At 49.7% G+C, this 18,711-nt stretch overlaps 1 protein-coding gene across 1 annotated transcript in view; it reads left to right on the top strand.

The window, feature by feature from the left end:
* PDE10A (phosphodiesterase 10A) overlaps window positions 1–18,711 on the top strand; it is a 625,228-nt gene that overhangs the window by 257,254 nt on the left and 349,263 nt on the right. The window contains exon 2 of the mRNA XM_086708295.1: window positions 6,209–6,343. Within this exon, the coding sequence (XP_086564421.1) occupies window positions 6,209–6,343 (135 nt within the window). The remainder of the gene's footprint in view (window positions 1–6,208; window positions 6,344–18,711) is intronic.

The following is an 18,711-nucleotide window of genomic DNA, read 5'->3' as shown; positions in this document are numbered from 1 at the left end:
CAGAAAAAGCATCTGGATCGTATTGCTTTTTAATTCATTGTGGACCAGTGATGGAATCTGGAAGCACTTATGTCAGAGGCTCTTAGAACACGGACAGGAAATAAGAGTGACAAAAGTCCCTCTCTCTCCCGGCAGTTGGGCCGTTTAAGCCTACCGTTCTTCTCAGGAAACTCTCCTGGGTCTTCATTCAGACCCCAAGTGTCATTTACCTTGAAGCAAATAAAAAACAATGCAGTGTTTTCAAGCGAAGGAGGAGTGACTGGATGGGGGATGAAATCATTCCGCACCGAACACCCAAATCAAATATTTTTGAAGTGTACTTTCCTGGCCACAGGTTCAAGGGAAGTGATGAGAGGCACTAAGTCCTAAACACTTCACACAGGGAGCTGGTCTCAGAGCGAGGAGACCCTCCAACCTGCCCTCCTGTCCCACCCCACAGGGACCTCGTTCCAATCCTCCTAGGGCGAGGCTGTGCATTTGGTCCCCGAATGGCCTCATTGGAATTAGAAAGTCCTTCTTTCTATCCGGCCGACCAGTCTCCGCTTAACATTTTTGAAACACTTTCCTTTGAAAACAATCTGATAAATTACTGTTTTGTACGACGTTCTTAAGTTCTGAGACTGTTTACGGGCAACCGTACATAAGGCCCATGTGATTTCTTTGCCGTTTTCAAGATTCTGTGTGAACGCAGTCAGGGACCTCCTTAGACCTGGGGTCTGAGAACGGTCCTGCGGAAGTGGCCCGGCCAGAGCGCATGGTGGTCCAGACTGTCTTCCGGTTCTTAGGAATGGATTTGCATTTCATTCACCCATGGCGGTGCCTTACCTCTCGGCAATCACGTCAAATCATTGGTTCAATGAGCTAAAAACTACCCAAGATGCCTCGCCAGGCCTTCCTTCAAGAGGATGACTGTTTCCCCAGGTTGGGCAACTCCCGTGTTATCTAAGGGCGTTGCTCAGGGTGTTAGATACATTGGTGTTGATTTCAGCCATTGTGTATTATTTATTATTATATTCACATTCCAACCAGAAGTTGAGAAATAACTCACAGGACATTCATGATACGAGGCTTGATTTTAGGAGAATTTCGGACAGGGGTGGTTTTTTTGTCCCATTTTTTATTCCTTTTTGTTTCTTTACACTGTTTAAATACTTTTTAGAGCAGGGCTACTGTGTGATTTCCAGTTGTCTCTGGTAAGCTGCCCTTGGTAAAGTGGTACATGGGCTGAAATCCACCCCATTCTGCCCTGTGCTGGCCTAGGGCTGCTCTGTGCCAAAAGGGCACCTTTGCATACACACATTGGGGATTGTATAAGCTGGTGGTGACCCTGAATGTGACCACACTGGAATTCTGAGAATTATAGATAAGTCAAAAAATCACCCCAAACTGTATATACTACCATTAAAAAAAATTTTTTTTTAATTTTTATTTTTGAGAGAGACAGAGAGAGACAGAGCGCAAGCAGGGGAGGAACAGACAGAGAGGGAGACACAGAATCCGAAGGGGGCTCTGGGCTCCGAGCTATCAGCACAGAGCCCGACACGGGGCTTGAACTCATGAACTGTGAGACCATGACCTGAGCCGAAGTCGGATGCTTAACCGACTGAGCCACCCGGGCGCCCCTGTATACTATCATTTTTTAAAAATCAAACAAAACTTGGGTGCCTGGGTGGCTCAGCTGGTTAAGCATCCGACTTCAGCCCAGGTCATGATCTCGCAGGCAGTGAGTTCAAGCCCCACATCGAGCTCCATGGTGTGTGGAGCGTGCTAGGATTCTCTTTCCCTCTCTCTCTGTCCCCCCTCCACTTGCACATGCTCTCTCTCTCTCTGTCTCTCTCTCTCTCAAAATAAACAGATAAACCTACAAGAAAAAAAGGAAGGAGATTCTGACACATGCTATAACATGGATGAACCTTGGACGTTTTGTAAAGTGAAATAAGCCAGTCATAAAAGGACAATGGGGTATTACGTGATTCCATTTATATGAAATTCCTACAGTCGTCAGACTTGTAGAAACAGAAAGCAGAATCGTGGTTTCCACAGGCCGGCGGAGTACATGGGGGGTCAGGGGTTAATGGGCACAGGGGTTCGGTGTGAGAAGACACAGCGTGTTGGAGATGGACGGTGGTGATGTTCGAACAACCATGCGAATGCACTTCATGCCACAGAGCCAAGCCCTTTAAGATGGTTGAAATGGTAAATGTCGTGTCATATACATCTATCACAGTTTTTTTTTTTTTTTAATTTTAAATGAGCAATAGTCATTGAAAAGACTTTGGGGGCGCCTGGGTGGCTCAGTCGGTTAAGGGTCCGACTCTTGATTTCGGCTCAGGTCATGATCTCAGGGTTCCTGAGTTCAAGCCCCGCGTTGGGCTCTGTGCTGACAGTGTGGAGCCTGCTTGGGATTCTCTCTCTCCCTCTCTTTGTCTGCCCACCCCACTCACGCTCTCATGGTCTCTCTCTTAAAATAAATAAATAAACTTAAAAAAAAAAAAAGACTTTGGTCTACAGATAGCTCTTTTCACTCAGACGTTCAAAAGCATCTTGAGTGCCTCCCCTCTCTTTTCTTCAGGACAGAATTCTCTGGTCTTTGCCCATCTCTTTGTTTTTCCTGCCTTGTTCTCAGGCCTGATCCTCTGAAACCTGCAACGGACGCTGGCACCGCTCCTACCTTCCTCCCACAAGGTCAGGTGCTTCCCCCCCCCAACCTCAGCACCCGCGTCCCTGGGCGTCCAGGGGGCCGAGCCTCACCGGGAAGCCCCCTCCCCACCTTGCCCTGCAACACACAAGAGCAGATTCAAACAGTAAAAGAGAAGGAAGGAGCCCGCTGTATAAAGGCATCATGCTGTGAATTTCACACACCAAATCAGTTGCAAGTAACCTGTGAATTTCACAGCTGTGCAAACTTACAACCCAGGCCTCAAAGGTCAGAGGGACTCCCCGACTCGACTCGTGGTTGGTGTCGGTCCGGGCGGGGACAGGCAGGACCTTCACCTGGGCTTCCTGAGTCTGGATGAGAGAATGACTCCGTGGTCTTTCTGTGAGACTTCCGTTCTCATTGTTTGTTCTCGGCGTGTGTCGGCTGCCGTGCGGCCCAGGCTCTAAGGGGGAGGACGTCCGCGGTAAATGAGCCTGCATTTAATGTCACAGTCAATCCCAGTCGCTTTGCACAGAAGAAAGGGAAATCTACCTGCTCTGGTGGAATAGAATAAGGCCCCGGGGGAGAGCAATTTGCAGCAGTAACTGCGGAGCCACAGGAGAAGCCCTTAGGTGCCTGGGAAGTGAGGACTGGGCTCCAAACCTTCCCGAACACCGAACACCGTGCACAGCAGCCGGCAGCCTGGAGGAAGGAGGCTCCCCAGCGCCTTAGAGGATTTCCTCATCCCCACGTCCTGTCAGGCAGGTTTATACTGCCTTCATGCATCTGGCTGGCCTTCTAGGCCACCTAACCTCTCCCACGCTGAAAGAGGCTCGGCGTGTGCTACGTGTGTGAGCGTGTCTGCGTGCGTGTGCACCTGTGTGTGTGCGTCCTCTCCACCTCCCCTCGCTCCCCTGCTTCTCCCTTCCGTACTCACGGAATCTGTTCCTTTCCTGCAGGCTCCTTCTCCTTCAGGGGAACTTGCCCTTTTCGGTGGCCCCGAAACACAACATTACTGGAATCCGCTGAATGGTTGATTTGGGGGGAGAAAATGTCTCGATGCAACATTGTCTCAAATTTAGGCGATGCTCCTCGGACGCTCCTGGCGCTCCCGTTGTCTGATGTTGAGAGCGTGGGCAGGGTGTGGCTCCAGGGTGAATGTTTTTGATCTTACTTAAAAATTTTTACATCGTGATTTTCATCCTGATAAAAATCGGGTCGCTTGTCTCAAAAACTTTCATAATTTGTGTGTCCCTAAACGTCACCAGTTTGGGGTGTGAATAGGGCACAGTACATGAACCCCACGTGAGGGTCAGCGGCCCCCAGCCCCCACCAAGGGCTCACCGAGGGGCTGCCTGGCTCCAGTTCTGGCTCAGCATCGTGTCCTGGCTGCCAGCCCCGTCCACCAGGAGCCCAGCGCTCTCCTGCAGCCGTCCTGCTCGGGGGCTCCCATCCGGGGTCTGTCTGTCCCTCACAGCCGTGCAGCATTCTGGAGGTCCCGTCCCAGGACCTTCTTCTCAACAAGTTGCTGCCTGGGGGAGTCAACCTGAACCCAGAGCGACACCTCTTGTGCTCACCCATACACACACACACACACACACACACACACACACACACACACACACACACCTTGTGTGCCCCTGCGGTGAGATCGGTTCATACACCCATCACTTTTATGTCGAACAGTAACTGCCCCCCAACCTTACATGCTGGGTGGCCTCCAGTCTCACAGCAGACTCCCATTTCATTGTCAGGCCAATTCATGGATTTCTCTCCAGGGCTGCAAAGATCCCCTTGGCCATTTGATTCCTCCTTCCCCTAGTCTGACAACGGGCCCCTAAACGCCTGAAACCGATACCTGGACACCATTCCGGCTGTGTGGGTGAAAGTAGGGCTGTATCTCTCCCCCCCCACCGCCCCCACCTGCCTGGGATTTCATGGTGAGTGACACCTCCCACCGACCTTTAATTTATCTTATCTGCACTTGTCACGGTTGAATTTGACCACGATCTATTCTTATTTTAGGAAGAAGGTCTGGCCCTGGTGGTCTAGACCCAGATACTGTCAGAGCATACGGCAGTCTGAAGGACGCACAGGAGATCTGACACGCAGGACGGGGGCGCTGGGGGCTCAGGAGAGGCCAGCCTGGGCCTGCCGGTGCCCCCAGGGCTCCCCCACCCCCCAGCAGCCTGGGCCTCCTGGTTACTGGGTTTCCATCCCACAGGCTCCGGGCAGACGGGGTGGCCTGAGTACGAAACAGCCCTGTCCGACCACTTAGATCCTCCTTGACTCCGTGAGGCAGGCGCGGGAGGCGGGCGGTCCCATGATGGGTGGGGAGGGCGGAAACTGAGACTGAGACACAGGACATCCGACTGCGGTCTTCGCTCCGTTTCGTGTTTTCATTTCCACGCAAGCGTCATGACTAAATGTCGTGCTGATGATGGTTTCAGAGGTGTCTACACCGGCCAGAAGCTGTCCACGTGCTGTGGTTCTGGTTCTGTGTCGGTTATGCCATCGTAAAGCTGTCGGGAAAGATTTCATGGTCTTATGGGACGTCGCGATGCAAAATGTTTATTACGTCTCCAAAGTCTTCGTCCCGCCAGTAAAGCATTCTGACATCTGTACGTGGGACTTAGCAGTGACTTACCGTTGACTGTCCTATGATTGTTCACTTCCGACCTCTGTGTCCTCGTCTGGCTCCTGCTAGTTGTGCGTGAAAGGTAAGGACAGTGACAGAGGCTCACAGACACGAGCTCACAGCTACAGCCCCACAAATACACATGTTGGGGAGGGTCCTTCCCGCGCCTCTCTCGGCACTGCTGTTGGGGGCCCCGGGATGATGGGATGGAACATTTAGAAGCTCCAGTGTTTGCCAAAGTTCTGGTGGTGTTTGCTTCGATGATCTCGTCTCCAAGCCTGGCCTCTGTCTCCCCTCTGTCCTCTCCTGACTCCTTGCCTGTGCCCCGGTGCTCCTCCCCTGGCTCTTCTGCCCTCAATGTTCAGTGGTCCCCAGCCTCATCGTCCTCCTTAATGAGAGCAAGCTTCTATGACCTTCGTGAAAAAGGGCTGGCTAAGCGCCCCCTCTCCCCGTCACACATTTCTGAATTAAACCCATAAAATCTCCGAAGATGCTGTCTCCTGGTCGCTGCTATACAACTTCACGCTGTGGTTTCTCCCTATGGGAGCAAGTGCGCTCTTGCTTTACGGCAAATGACTCGGAAGATGCCACGGAGACGAGCATTGCTTGCGTGAACTCGCATCCTGGGTGGCCCGGGCTCCAGGTCTGCCAGGGAGGTGCGGTTTCCCAGAATCGGCTGCCAGGGGCACTCCTGTGAGTTGCTCCTTCCTGGTTTTACCGTGAGGCCAGTCCCCTGGGGGTACGGATCCAGGAAAGTGTTTCTCAGACCCTGTTAGCCAGGACGGCACTCACTTAAGGCCTGGCCACACCACGCCCATCTCCCAGACGGACGGTCCGCGACCGGAGACTTCCAGGAGGAGCCCCGCTCCTAATGAAAACGGTCCGTGTCAGGGGCAGTCGACATTAATATCGTGTCCCGTTGTCCCTTCCAGCCAGCTGTCTTCCCTTCACACTGAGGAGTGGGAGCAAAGGACCGACTTTGCCGACTCTGAGGAGCAGTGTGGACGCCTGGGCGCAGATGGGCGATGACCCAGCAGAAGGCAGCTTGGAGCCCTGCAAGGCAACAGGTACAGAGAGCCCCCGGGACCCTTCTTGCCCTTCGCCTTGGTGTTCTCTCCTCAGCCTGAGTGGGGGTCTCACGGGCGGAGAACCCGAGAAAGCTGTCCATGATTGGGAAAGATATGGGACTTCTCGATGTTCAGGACGAGCAGGCTTACAAGAGATTTCCAAAACACCTGGCTGGCTTTTTCCTCTTTTACAACTATTCTTGCGTTTTTGAGGATTTCCTTGACCGCTAAACTTTGCTTTTTATCTCTCTTATATTTTGAAGTTAAGTCAGGCACCTTCTTGATTAATCCCACTGCCGAACTAGTCCTTTAATATTACAGCGAAGAGTGACGTCCTCAATCACTATCAAACAAGGGTATTTTCAGCACAAAAACCATTTACGTTATTTTCATCTGATGGTTTTTATGGTGAAACGAAATACCCAACAACAGAGTTCTTAATTGACCGGAAATTTTTCATGAAACGCGACTATTAGAACCTCGGAGGCAAAGCTCCTACAATACAAAACAAATGTGCCTTTCTCCGGCTCTGATGTAGAGAAGGTGGTGACCATTCTGAAAAGCGATCCGTTTGTATGTTTAGGGATGTTTATAAGAGGGCACGCTTATAAGTTCTTGGCTGTCTTTTTTTGTATATTTATAAAAACCAGAAGAGCTTTGCATAGGGCCAGCAGAGAACTCCATTTAGCTCTGAGTGTGGCTCCAGGGGCAATGTCCATTCATTCTTCTGGAAATATTCTGTAGCCCCCTCCGGGTGCAAGTTTGATCCTTGGTCCTGGGAATCCACTTAGGACCAGATGTGGGCCCTGTGTCCATGGGCTCACATTCTAGTTGGAGGACAGAAGGTAAGTCAGCAAATGTTGTAGTTTCTGGGAGTGAAGAGAGTGAAGCAGGGTCAGGAAAGAGTGTGGGACTCAAGGCCCAGCTGGATCTGGTACAGTTGTGACGACCTCTGCTCTCCCACGAGGACCTGGAGGAAGAGCTTTCCGGGCCGGCTGGTGAGTGTGGAGGCAGGTGTGAGTTGGTGAGTTCAAGGCAGAGCAGCACGGCGGGCAGGGCAGCACGGGGGAGGGGAGGGCATAGGTTCAGAAAAGAGCGAGATCGGAGCGTCCCTGGAGGCCACAGGTTGTGGTCTCCACGTGTTGGGAAAGCATGAGAAAGTTTGAAGCAGAAGAGACATGTGATTCAGTTTGAAATTTGGAAGATGGCTTGGTCGTACCTGAAGGGTGCTCAGGACAGCAGGCGGGAAAGCAGATGGAAGACAGAGAAATGGCACGGCCTTGGCTTAGGCAGGGTGACCAGGTGAGAACGGGGATTTTGAAGAGACCCTTGACTTGACGAGCCTAGCTGGTAGATCGGAGGGAGGTACGAGGAGAGAGAGAGAAGGAATATTCCTGGTGAACTGTTGTCTTTTGCTTTGGTTTTCTGCCCTGGGTCCCTTCGTCCTGATGGGCGGGGCGGGGCAGATACAGGGCAGGGGAGAAACGGGGCTCTGTTTTGGACGTGCTGGGAGGGAGGAGCCTTTCCGACGTCCCCAAGCTGCCGAGCGGACAGTGGAAGGTGAGGTTAGGGAGCACTGCCAGTGAACCCCTGAGAGATGGGCCGAGAGCAGGAGGGAGACGGGGGGGTAAGGTGGCCCCCAAACCGAGAGGCGGAAGCATTTCGAGGCGAAAGCAAATGACTGGCAAATGCACGGGAGGACTGGTAGAGGACTTGGGGGTGTGGATCCCACATAGACCGGTGACCTTGACGAGACCTTCAGTGCAGGGAGAGCCTGAGAGGCCCCAGGGCAGAAGAGGAGGAGGAGGGAAACGTCCAGGAGCTTCATTTTAAAAGAACAAAGGGGTCGCCTGGGGGCTCAGGATCCTTTTGATTTAGGCTCAGGTCATGATCTCATGGTTCCTGGGTTCAAGCCCTGAGATGGGCTCTGTGCTGACAGTATGGAGAACGCTTGGGATTCTCTCTCTCTCTCTCTCTCTTTCTCTCTCTCTTAAAATAAATAAATAAACATTAAAAAGTAAAATAAAGAACCAAGAAGTGGGTGATAGCCGACAGGGGAGGGGGAGGTCCAGCGGTTTGGTGTTTGTGTTTTAATATGGGGCGGGGGCAGACGGGCCGAACCTCACCAGCAGCAAATGCTGACGTCTTGCAGCCAGGGGGAGATTTTCTCCTCCCCGTGGGAGGATCAAGACCAAAATCGGCATGTTTCCGTTCAGCCTTGATCAGAGGCAAAGGCTGCTCATCCCTCCCGGGGCAGGTGCCTTAAAGGGAGAACGACCCCGGGAGGCTACCGGTGTGAGCAGCACGCACACCCACAAAATTCAGTTCTGGTGTCAAATTAGTTCTTACCCTGACATTGCTGGGTAGTCATTTGCCCCGTGTGACTGTTGTTACTCAAGTTCATTAAAATTCAGTGAAATTAAAAGGTGTTCTGTCTCACTCGCACCGCCACATCCCAGGGGCTCAGTAGTCGCGTGCGGCGAGTGGCTAGTTGTGGGAGAGCAGAGAAGCGGATGATTTGCACTGTCACCTTCTGTGGGGTGGCCCTGCTCTGCATCTGGAGGGAAAGGGTATTTTTTAAAGTAAGTTTACTGGTTTATTTTGAGACAGAGCATGCAAGCAGGGGAGGGGCAGAGAAAGAGAGAAAGAGAGAGAGAGAGAGACAGAGAGAGAGAGAGAGAGAGAGAGAATCCCAAGCAGGCACCGCACCGTCAGCCCAGAGCCTGACACGGGCTTGATCCCACGAACTTGACATCATGACCTGAGCCGAAATCGAGAGTCAGATGGTTACCTGCCAGAGCCATCCAGGCGCCCTGAAAGACTTAACTAAATTCTAAATCACTTGCTCTGATAGGGATAGCCTTGGGGTTAAGTGTAAGACGAATGTTTCATTCTATAAAAACACTTTTGAAAAATCCGCGTTTCCTTGAATGAAACCGTGTAAAACTGTTGTTCACAAGTCTTTTTCTCCTTAAAGTCTAGATGGTAAATGAAGATAGGAGTTTAATGTCTCCTAATACTTGTTCCTAAAGGATCCTTTCGTTAGGTAATGAGAACTAATTAGCCTCCAAGGTTTCCCTTTTCCTCTCAGCTGCCAGGAATCTCCTAGCAAGATGTATTGATTTCATTATACTTGGACATAATAATGAGGAGGAATGTTAACACTAAGGCCAAAGGGAATCATTAGGGATTGAAGCAGGATAGAAACGGGAAGGGACGGTGACTTTGACTCTGGTCCAATCCCTACATTTAGTTGTAGCTCAATCATACTGCGTAACATCAGGCTTCTACCTTAAGTACTTATTAGAATGCTAATCTATTGACTTGTAATGGCAAGAAGTTCCGTCTCGTAATGCTCCTGCCCAGGATCCGTGGAAAACTCTTTCCTGCTATCGGGACATCTGACATGCCAACACAGTCATCAGACGTTTGCTTAGGGAACACACAATTAAGGCAAAGGGGAAGAACCGTCTTGAAGGGTGTTTCGTCCAGACCACAGCTCACATCCTTGAGATACCCTTGCTGCCTGGTTGAGGATGTGTTTCTGGTGATAGAAATGCTTTTGCTTCTCAGACTTCATCTTTTCCCCTTGCTGCAGAGCCACACATCCCTAAAATGTGCTTTTCTGAAACCACGGCACCTTGTCGGCCCTGCCTCCGAATTTTCCTGGGATGTGTTTCCATCACTGATGTTATTAGAGTTCTGTTATTAGAGTTCAGGAGGCTGGCCACCCCCTCGGAGGACAAACATTTCCTTTTACCTCCAAGTTCTTGGAAAGGCGAGGCTCTGTCCTCTCTTCCTCCTATCTTGTCACACCTGTGTTATCCTAAGCAAGCTCAATCTGAACCCAAGGAAGTAAAATTTGCAATGTTTAAATGAAGCTGTCCTCCTTTAGCAAATGATTGCTTTAGTTATTATATTAATAGTGCACAGGCATTGGCCACGTTTTTGAAGTTATGGAATCCTTTTTAAAAAATAGACTTCATATCTTGCCTTTCATCAAAATTATCTGTTTCCTAAATGGTAATAACCTCTATACTTCGGAAGAATTACAACCAGAAGCTGTATATGATTACTTTTGTAGCTAAAGGCCCAGTGACTGTTATATTTGGCAGAGCACAATTATGTTCCATCCCATTGTTTGAACAGTCCCCCAAATTCACGGAAATGTCTTACCACCCCAAGGAGTCTTTTCTGAGGACCCGGGCTGCATTTGGGTCATGCTAAGGTGCTGCGGGGAAACTTAATGAAGCCTAAAACAACATCCCTCGTGTAAAAGGGTTTGTCTCCGAGACCTTCAAGAGACTCCCCGAATCCTGTCCCAATGGCACCGTCTTGGGGGCCAGGGGTGGGCGCCTGGGACCTGGTGGGTGGCCGGTGGCTCGGGCACCCTCATGTGGTGAGAGAACCGTGCTGCGAAACGGGTAGTGCTGGGCCCTGGGGTTGCAGGGGAGAGAACCACCTTGAGATGGAGGTTTGCCTTTTGAGACCTGGCACCGAGGGCAGTGGGGTCTGCAGTGAAAAGGGGATGCCCTTTAAAAGGAGAGGATTTAGGGGCACCTGGATGGTTCAGCCATTAAGCGTCCAACTTCAGTTCAGGTCATGATCTCGCGGTTCGTGAGTTCGAGCCCTCCATTGGGCTCGCGGTTTGTGAGTTCGAGCCCCGCATGGGGCTCTGTGCTGACAGCTCGGAGCCCGGAGCCTGCTTCGGATTCTGTGTGTCCGTCTCCCTCTCCCCTTCCCCTGCTCATGCTCTGTCTCTCAAAACAAATAAACATTTAAAATATTAAAAAGAAAAAAAAAGGAGAGGATTTCGAGGGCAGAGACAGAATCAGGTTGACCCGGAGACCGAGGGAACCGCGGATGCTCACCGCAGTTGTGTAGGTGGCTGTCGACCTCCAGCGATGGGGCTCATTTGTCGTATTTCTCTTCAGGGTGTCGCTTTGTCTTCCTTGACCTAAAGCGTGGGATGATCAAGCCCAGAGCGGGAAAGATGTTTTCGTTCATCTGCTTGGTGTTGCATCTCTTTGTGTGTGTATTTGATCTCTGGCTCTTTTCAGAGAGACAGAAAACGAAGGGCATTTCCTGTTCTGTGACACCCACTCACAAAACCTGATCAGCAGGGTTTTTGCTGTGGATCACAGCACGTTGATGGATGTCCCCTCTTCAACGGTCGGCACGTTGGCGGATTTACAGGTGTGACGGTCGGGACACAAATGCCTCTCGGGGGTTTTAGTTGTGACAAATAGGGTACTTCGTGTAAACTCTGTGTGAACTCTTCTTGGAAGGGACCTCGTTCAAAGAAAGCCGCGGTGGCAGGGACGTGCCCGTCCTACTGTGTTTGCCGCCAGCTTTCCTTGAAGTTATCCTCGCCACACGCTCCCTGTTTGGACCTGACGTTGGTGGTTTACAATTGAAGCGGGTGCCCCGGCCCCCCCCTTTCTTTCCTGGTCACCACGCTGCTCCCCCTTTCTTTGGCGGGGGGGGGGGCAAAGCAGGTCCCTCCAAAGCCGTTGCCGTTGCGCGAGTCTGCTCGTTTGGCAGTGGGCGTCCCAGGACCGCAGCCAACAACACCCACGGCGTTTGCTGGCCCGGAGCCCGCAGACTTGAACCCGTTCCCAAACATATACGGAATTTCTCTGTTAGGGACAACATAGGGTGCTGTGTGACGCTGCCGATGCTGCGTTTACTCCCTCCCTGGTGCACGTGTGCGAATATGTTTGGGTTTATGTGAGAGAAGATGCCAGAAGCCGCGTTTTCCATGACTTGGCTACTCCTGCAGCAGGTGGTTCCATCCATTCCGGACGATCTGACTTTGTGGCTTGGGAAATCACATCCTCACGGCGGTGGGTCCAGCCAGCAGCAGTTCATCTTCGAGAACCCCGTGGGATTTGAACGCAAGGAGAGACGGCTGGATGGGCCCCAGTGGGCTTCTCGGCCCCCGCGCCATCCCCCGGCCATCAGCGAGGGTCGGGGACGGGGCACCAGAGGGAGTGAGAGGCAGTGGCGGGAAGGAGTGACGGTCGGGAGGTACAGAAGAGGCGGGACGGAGAAAGGGAGACGGGAGACCCCGTTTTGTTGCTTTCCGCCCAAGCCCAGGATTTACACAGCAAAGAGCGAGGTCCAGTGTGATCTTTGGAGTCAGAGGGAACTGGACAGTTTCTGAGCATTCGAGCGGGTAATGTTTCATATCCGTGTTCCCCGAAGAGATCAGATCAGCATGCGTGAGGATTTAGCGTCTTGTCTGCAACAACTCTTGAACTCGCTTTTGAAAGCTTTGAGCTGATGTGCGATCTGCACTATGCATTGTCTTTCTTTGGAACTCATGAAGGGGAAACAGTGAATGAACAGCAAGTAAGTGGCCAAGGGCCACCTAGGCATGTGTCACCTTTGTGGTATGGCTTCACCCACACGACCTTCTACTGGCTCTCAGACCTGGTGCCACGACATGCATGATTTTGTCCCTCACTACGCCTGCGTGAGGCTAAGGCAACAACGATATTAGCCCAATATTGCAGCTGCAGAAGCCCCACGATGGTCCCTCTAAAGGAAGGAACATGGCCCTGTTGTCCTGGACCCCACGTCGGGTGTAAGGCAGTGTGACGGCAGTTAGAGTTACACTCTTCCGCTCGGGGGGTGGTGACGGTTTTGTCTGTCTGAATAACCAGAAATAATTATTTGCAAGCTTGCAAACAACCCAAGAACCTGGCCTCTGCAACACAACACAACCTTCCTTCTCCAAAGTGAGTTTGTTTTTTGTGAGTCTGTGAAATAGGTGCATTTTACTCGAAAAAGACTGCAGCTGATCCGCCCGAAGCAGTTCAGGCTGCGCGGGCACGTTGAAGACCAGTGGGCTTCCAGACGTTTCTTTGGAATAAAAAAATAAGGGGCGCCAGGGTGATGCAGTCGGTTAAGCACCTACTTCCGCTCAGGTCATGATCTCATGGTTCGTGGGTTCGAGCCCCGCGTCGGACTCTGTGCTCACAGCTCGGAGCCTGGAGCCTGCTTCGGATTCAGTGTCTCCCTCTCTCTCTGCTCCTCCCCCGCTCGTGTGCTCTCTCTCTCTGTCTCAAAAATACAATAAACATTAAAAAAAATTTCTTTTTTACTTAATAAAGATTCTGGCAGTGGGTGATCACCGACCTGTTTTCAGCGGTTGACCTTTCCCAGGGCGAGTCGCGGTCCTGGGAGTTAGATCCTTCGGAGTGAGATCAGAGGCCTTATGCTCACCTGATTGTGGTGCAGATGAGACAACGAGACGGAGCATCGCAGGACCTGGCCCCGGACCGGCCGAGCTCCCTCACAGGACTTGGGAACCGCAGCCGTCTCCAGGGGGAACGGTTGGCTGCCAGCTCCCGGTCCCCGGTGCGTGACGGACGGCCGCCTTGGTCCTGTTCTACTTCTGTTCCTTTGAATTTTGTGACGCTTGTCAGCTTGGCACATTCGGGAGCGGGCCGCACGCTGTCACTCTCCCCCGACGAATGAGTGGATCTTAACCGTCCGTGTCTTGACAAGCAGATTTCTGAAACGTTACAGGAAATCTCCTTCTTCCTTGCCGGGCTTGTGTGTGCGCGTAGGCCCTAGGAGGGCAGCGCTGTCCCACTTACGGGTGTGCTGGCTGGTCGGCCAGGTTTGCAGGGATGCGGCCAGCCCACGTGCCAGAGATTAGAATCAGTCCCCTCGGGTCCGAGGTGAGGTCCTTAGGCAAAAAGCCCATTGACGTCAGCAAGCCGGGAACGCGGCCTGGCTTCATTGTAAGTTAAAAGTAGTCGCCGTCAGGAGGAAGTGGAGAAAGGGCAGGGAGTTTCTAGGAAGCTACATTTTAAAAATGTACCTGCTTTCTGCTTTCATGGCCTTCTTTGGCACTTAACTGCACATGGAGTTGATCCGCAGGCTGACCGTGCCGCGGGGCATGTTCTGAATTCACCGGAACCTGACCCTGACCCTGACCCTGAGGTAGCCCCACCCACCAGGGGCCCCCGGCAGTGTTTGCCCCTTGACGGAAAGTACGAAAATACGCTAACACAGCTGATCTGGCGCCGTCCTCCTCCCCGCCCGCCTCCTTGCACCTGACCTGCAGGACCCAGGGCCAGGCTGCCCGAGGGTTCCCCGCACGGCATCTTCTTGCCAGCGTGGGAGGACCCGCTGCCTGCAGAATTTCTCTCCTGGCGTTTCTCTGGCAGTCATTCTTCTAGATTCATCTGAAGTCCGTGAAGTCTCCCCAGAGCCCGCTGCACAGGCACACGCACGCAGGAGGAGTAGATCATCCCCCCTCCTGACACCAAGACAGTTCGCTCTCACATGTCTTGGTATTTTGCAGCTATTGATGTCTCCCCCTCTCCAGACTCTGACTTTCCTGCTGGTAGAAACCATCTATTCATGCCTGTCTGCCCGCTACCAGGCACGGTGTCAGAACGTGTGAGAAATTCAACACAACAGTTTTGGTAAGAATCAAAGAAAACCGCGTATCCAAGCTTCATTGGAACAGAACTGCCCAGTGGCCGGCAGAGTGCGAGGTTTAGTATTTAACTGAGTCTGAGAACGTGTGAAGGAAGAGCTGTGAGAGTGACTCAGGTCGCGGGCTGTTCGGTTCCGCTCGCGATCAGAGGACGATGGGGACACCCCTGCAGAAGGCACGGAACCAGCCGCGACTGAGGTGGACGGTCTGTGTCGGTGGCGCCCACACAGGTGGCTGTTCTGCAAGCTTCCCTGCAGTCCTAGGCGTGCACTCCCAGGCTTCTGAAGTCAGGACCTTGCTGAACAAAATACCGCTTCTTGTGTCTGCCTGGAACAGAGGGGTGCCTCATAACGATCTGTTTATTCCAATAGGCAGGGCATTCGACTGGGTCCCTCCAACCTACGGGCACAAAAGGGTTCAGCACTACCAACGGGACCTCTGTCCCTGTCCTCCTGGCTATAATATTGACAGGTGCCAGTGTCACCCCAAACAAGTCGAATACCCTACAATCTCCCAATCACCTTGCATCAACGAATGCTTCAGACATGTCACTTTCACTTCCTGGTATCTACCTGTCCGGTCATCAGCATGACGATCTCATTCTCTAGCTGAGAGAAAGACTCCTTTAAATACGAACCAGTGACTTCTTCCTCAGAGGTCCTTCTAGGGGTACAAGGACACTGGTAAGTTGCATGATTTAAATGTTATTTTGAAGTCGAAGATAAGCTGATGATAAAATACTTCCTGTGATGGTAGACTTGCTAAATCTACTTGGAAGAATTGTACTTGGGATTTCATTCCAAGTACAATTGGAGGCCAAGGATGCTCCTTATAAAACTAGGCATAAATAAAACTGCATAGGATATACCGTGTACTCCGCAGCAAAAGATCATTTAAATTCAAATCTGACTAATTCCTTCCAGTGCCCCATCTATATAATATATTGGGTGATAAATGGCATTTTAATTTCTTGCCCCCAGATTTTCTTTTTTTTTCTTTTTTCTTTTCTTAGAAATAGAGATCATGAGTGGGATGAGGAGGGGCAGAGAGAGAGAGAGAGAGAGAGAGAGAGAGAGAGAGAGAGAGGATCCTAAGCAGGCTCCACACTCAGCGCGATGCAGGACTTGATCCCACAATCCTGGGTTCACGACCTGAGTCAAAATCAAGACTTGGACACTCAACTGACTGAGCCACCCAGGCCCCAGACCCTAGATTTTCTTATATTCCATATGATGTGACCTCAAAAAGGTACTGTGTGTATACATATGCTGTGTATGTGCTAATGTCAGGAGCCCCTAAGTGAGGTTATATTTTTTTTAAAGCAGCTCTATTTAGGTATAATTCACCCATAGAAACACAGAGCTTCATAGGTTTGGCTGTATTCATGGGTATGCGCAATCCTCACCATGGTGGGTCTTAGAATATTTTTATTACTTCAAAAAGAAATCTCATGCCCTTTAGCTCCATACCACATGCCCTTGCCCCCTCTCTGTCCCACATCCCTAAACAACCAGGAATCTGCTCTATAGATTTTCCCGTTCTGGACGTCCATGTGAACGGGATGACATCGTGTGTGTCTTTTCTGTCTGTCATTTTTCACTGAGCACGGGTGTCAGTATTTCATTCCCTTTTATGGATGAATAATTCCCCCATTTTAGGAATATGCCCCATTTTTTCTGTCCATCCATCAACTAAGGGACATTTGGGTTATTTCCACCTTTTGGCTATTGTGAATAACGCTGTTACAAACATTTGTGTACCAGTGTTTGGCTTCACTGGTTTCCTATATTCTCTTTCTCTTCTCCATGTTAGTAATCTCCACCCTAATCTTTGTGATTCTCTTCTTCAGGTGCAGTTGACTCTTCTTTTTCTTACGTCTTAAGGTGGAAGCTTAGGTTACTGATTTGAGACCTTTCTGCTTTATTGATCTAGGCTATAAATTTCCCTCCAAGCACCGCATTAGCTGCACCCATAAGTTTTGGTATGTTGTGTCTTTATTTTCATTCATCTGGAAGTATTTTCCAATTTCCTTTTTATTTCTTCTTTGACCCCTTGATTGTTTGGGAGTGTGTTGTTTACTTTTCTCCTATTTGTGGGTTTCCTGAATTTCTCCATGTTCTTGATTTCTGATTTCATTCCACTGTGGCCAGAGAAAATACTTTCCAGCATTTGTATTCTTTTGCACTTACTGAGGTTGTTTTATGGCCTAGCAGATGGTCTATCCTGCAGAATGTTTCCAGTGCCCTTGAGGAAGACTGTAGTCTGCTGCCATTAGGTGAAGTGTTCTGTACAAATAGGTTAGATCTAGTTGGTTTATGCTGTTATTCTTCTATTTCCTTGTTGATCTTCTGTCTTATTGTTCTAGCCATTATTGAAATTGGGGTATTGAAGTTTTTAACTATTATTGTTGAATTTTCCCATTTCTGTCTTCAATTCTGTCAGTTTTTGTTTCGTGTATTTTAATGCTCTGTCATTAGGTACATATATCTTTGTGATTGTTACAGCTTTCTGATGGGTTGAACTTTCCATCATTATAAAATGTCCCTCTTTATCTCTAGGAACATTGTTGTTTGTTTGTTTTAAAGTCTACTTTGCTATTATTACAGTCCCTTCTGCTTTCCGGTGGTTGCTGTTTGCCTGATGCATGTTTTTCAATCTTTCACTTGAAAACTATTTGTATCTGAGTCTAAAATGTGTCTTCTGTAGGCAACAAATCGGTGGGCTATGTTTTGTTTTTCATGCACTCAACCTCTGCCTTTCGATTGGATTGTTTAATCCATTTACATTTAATGTGATTATTAATATAGTTGGATTTATTATAGCTTGCCATTTTCCTTTTTTGTTTTCTAAGTATCTCATGTCTCTTCTATTTATCTTTATATATATATATATTTTTTTTTTTAATTTCTCTTTTTCTATACTCTTTGACACTGAATGAATATTTTCTAAAGTAGAGCTTTAATCTCATTAATGATGATTTTCACTCTGTTTTTGTCTTTATGATTTCAAACCTGTCGCTCTTTCTACTATATCAGGCTATGTCTCTCATTTGTGATTACAAGTAGTATTCCTTTTATATGGCGCCGGTCTAGGTTGCCCGCCTTCACCTTAGGTAGTAGCCATTATTAGGGTTATTTTTTTCAGTTTTCACCTTTCATAACACTGGGAAAGGAACTAGAATTTAAAGCTTAACCTAAGTGTTTCTGCAGAGACAGAGGAGATTGATAACTAGATTCAAGGAGTCCCCTGCTTCTCCTGTGACTGCTCAACCAAAGGTGCCTTGAGCAACGAGTGTTATTATTGAATAATCTCATTGGTGTTTAGGAGAGACATGCACACCGCTTAAAATTCCGTTAGATACTAAGGAAATGCGGGTGGGGGGAATAGTAGGAGGTTGGGGGTTTGAAGAGAAAAGAGGGACTCACTTCATGACATTAATTTTATAAAGCCAAGCCTGAGGAATAAAAGAGTTCTCTTAGGTGTTATTCTGAAGGGCTGATGGGAACCAGTACTCGCTGCTGTCAGTAGGAGTGGTGACCGAGTAAGGATGGCATGTTTCCTTGGTATCTTTTCACCTATAAACACAATTCTTTTTTTATTGTGGTAAAATATACATAACATAAAATTTGCCAGGTCAACCATTGTGAATGGTATTTCATTGTAAGTTACATCACCATTATTTATCTATCCATCCATCAGCAGGCCCTTGGGTTGCTTCCACCTTGTGGCTGTTGTGCATGAGGCTAAAAGCGTGGGTGTACAAATATCTGTTTGAATCCCCGCATCCACTCCTTTCAGACATATACACAGAAGTAGAACTGTTTAAAGTCTTGAAAACTTGCTGTGTCATTTTCCATAGCAGTTGGCATCATTTTACATTTCCACCAGCAATGACCAAAGCCTTCAGTCT

Source organism: Puma concolor, chromosome B2 (genome assembly GCF_028749965.1).
Source record: "Puma concolor isolate L17-30 chromosome B2, mPumCon1.1.hap2, whole genome shotgun sequence".
NCBI classification, from domain to species: Eukaryota; Metazoa; Chordata; class Mammalia; order Carnivora; family Felidae; genus Puma; species Puma concolor.
This window is presented reverse-complemented; position numbering and strand designations above follow the sequence as displayed.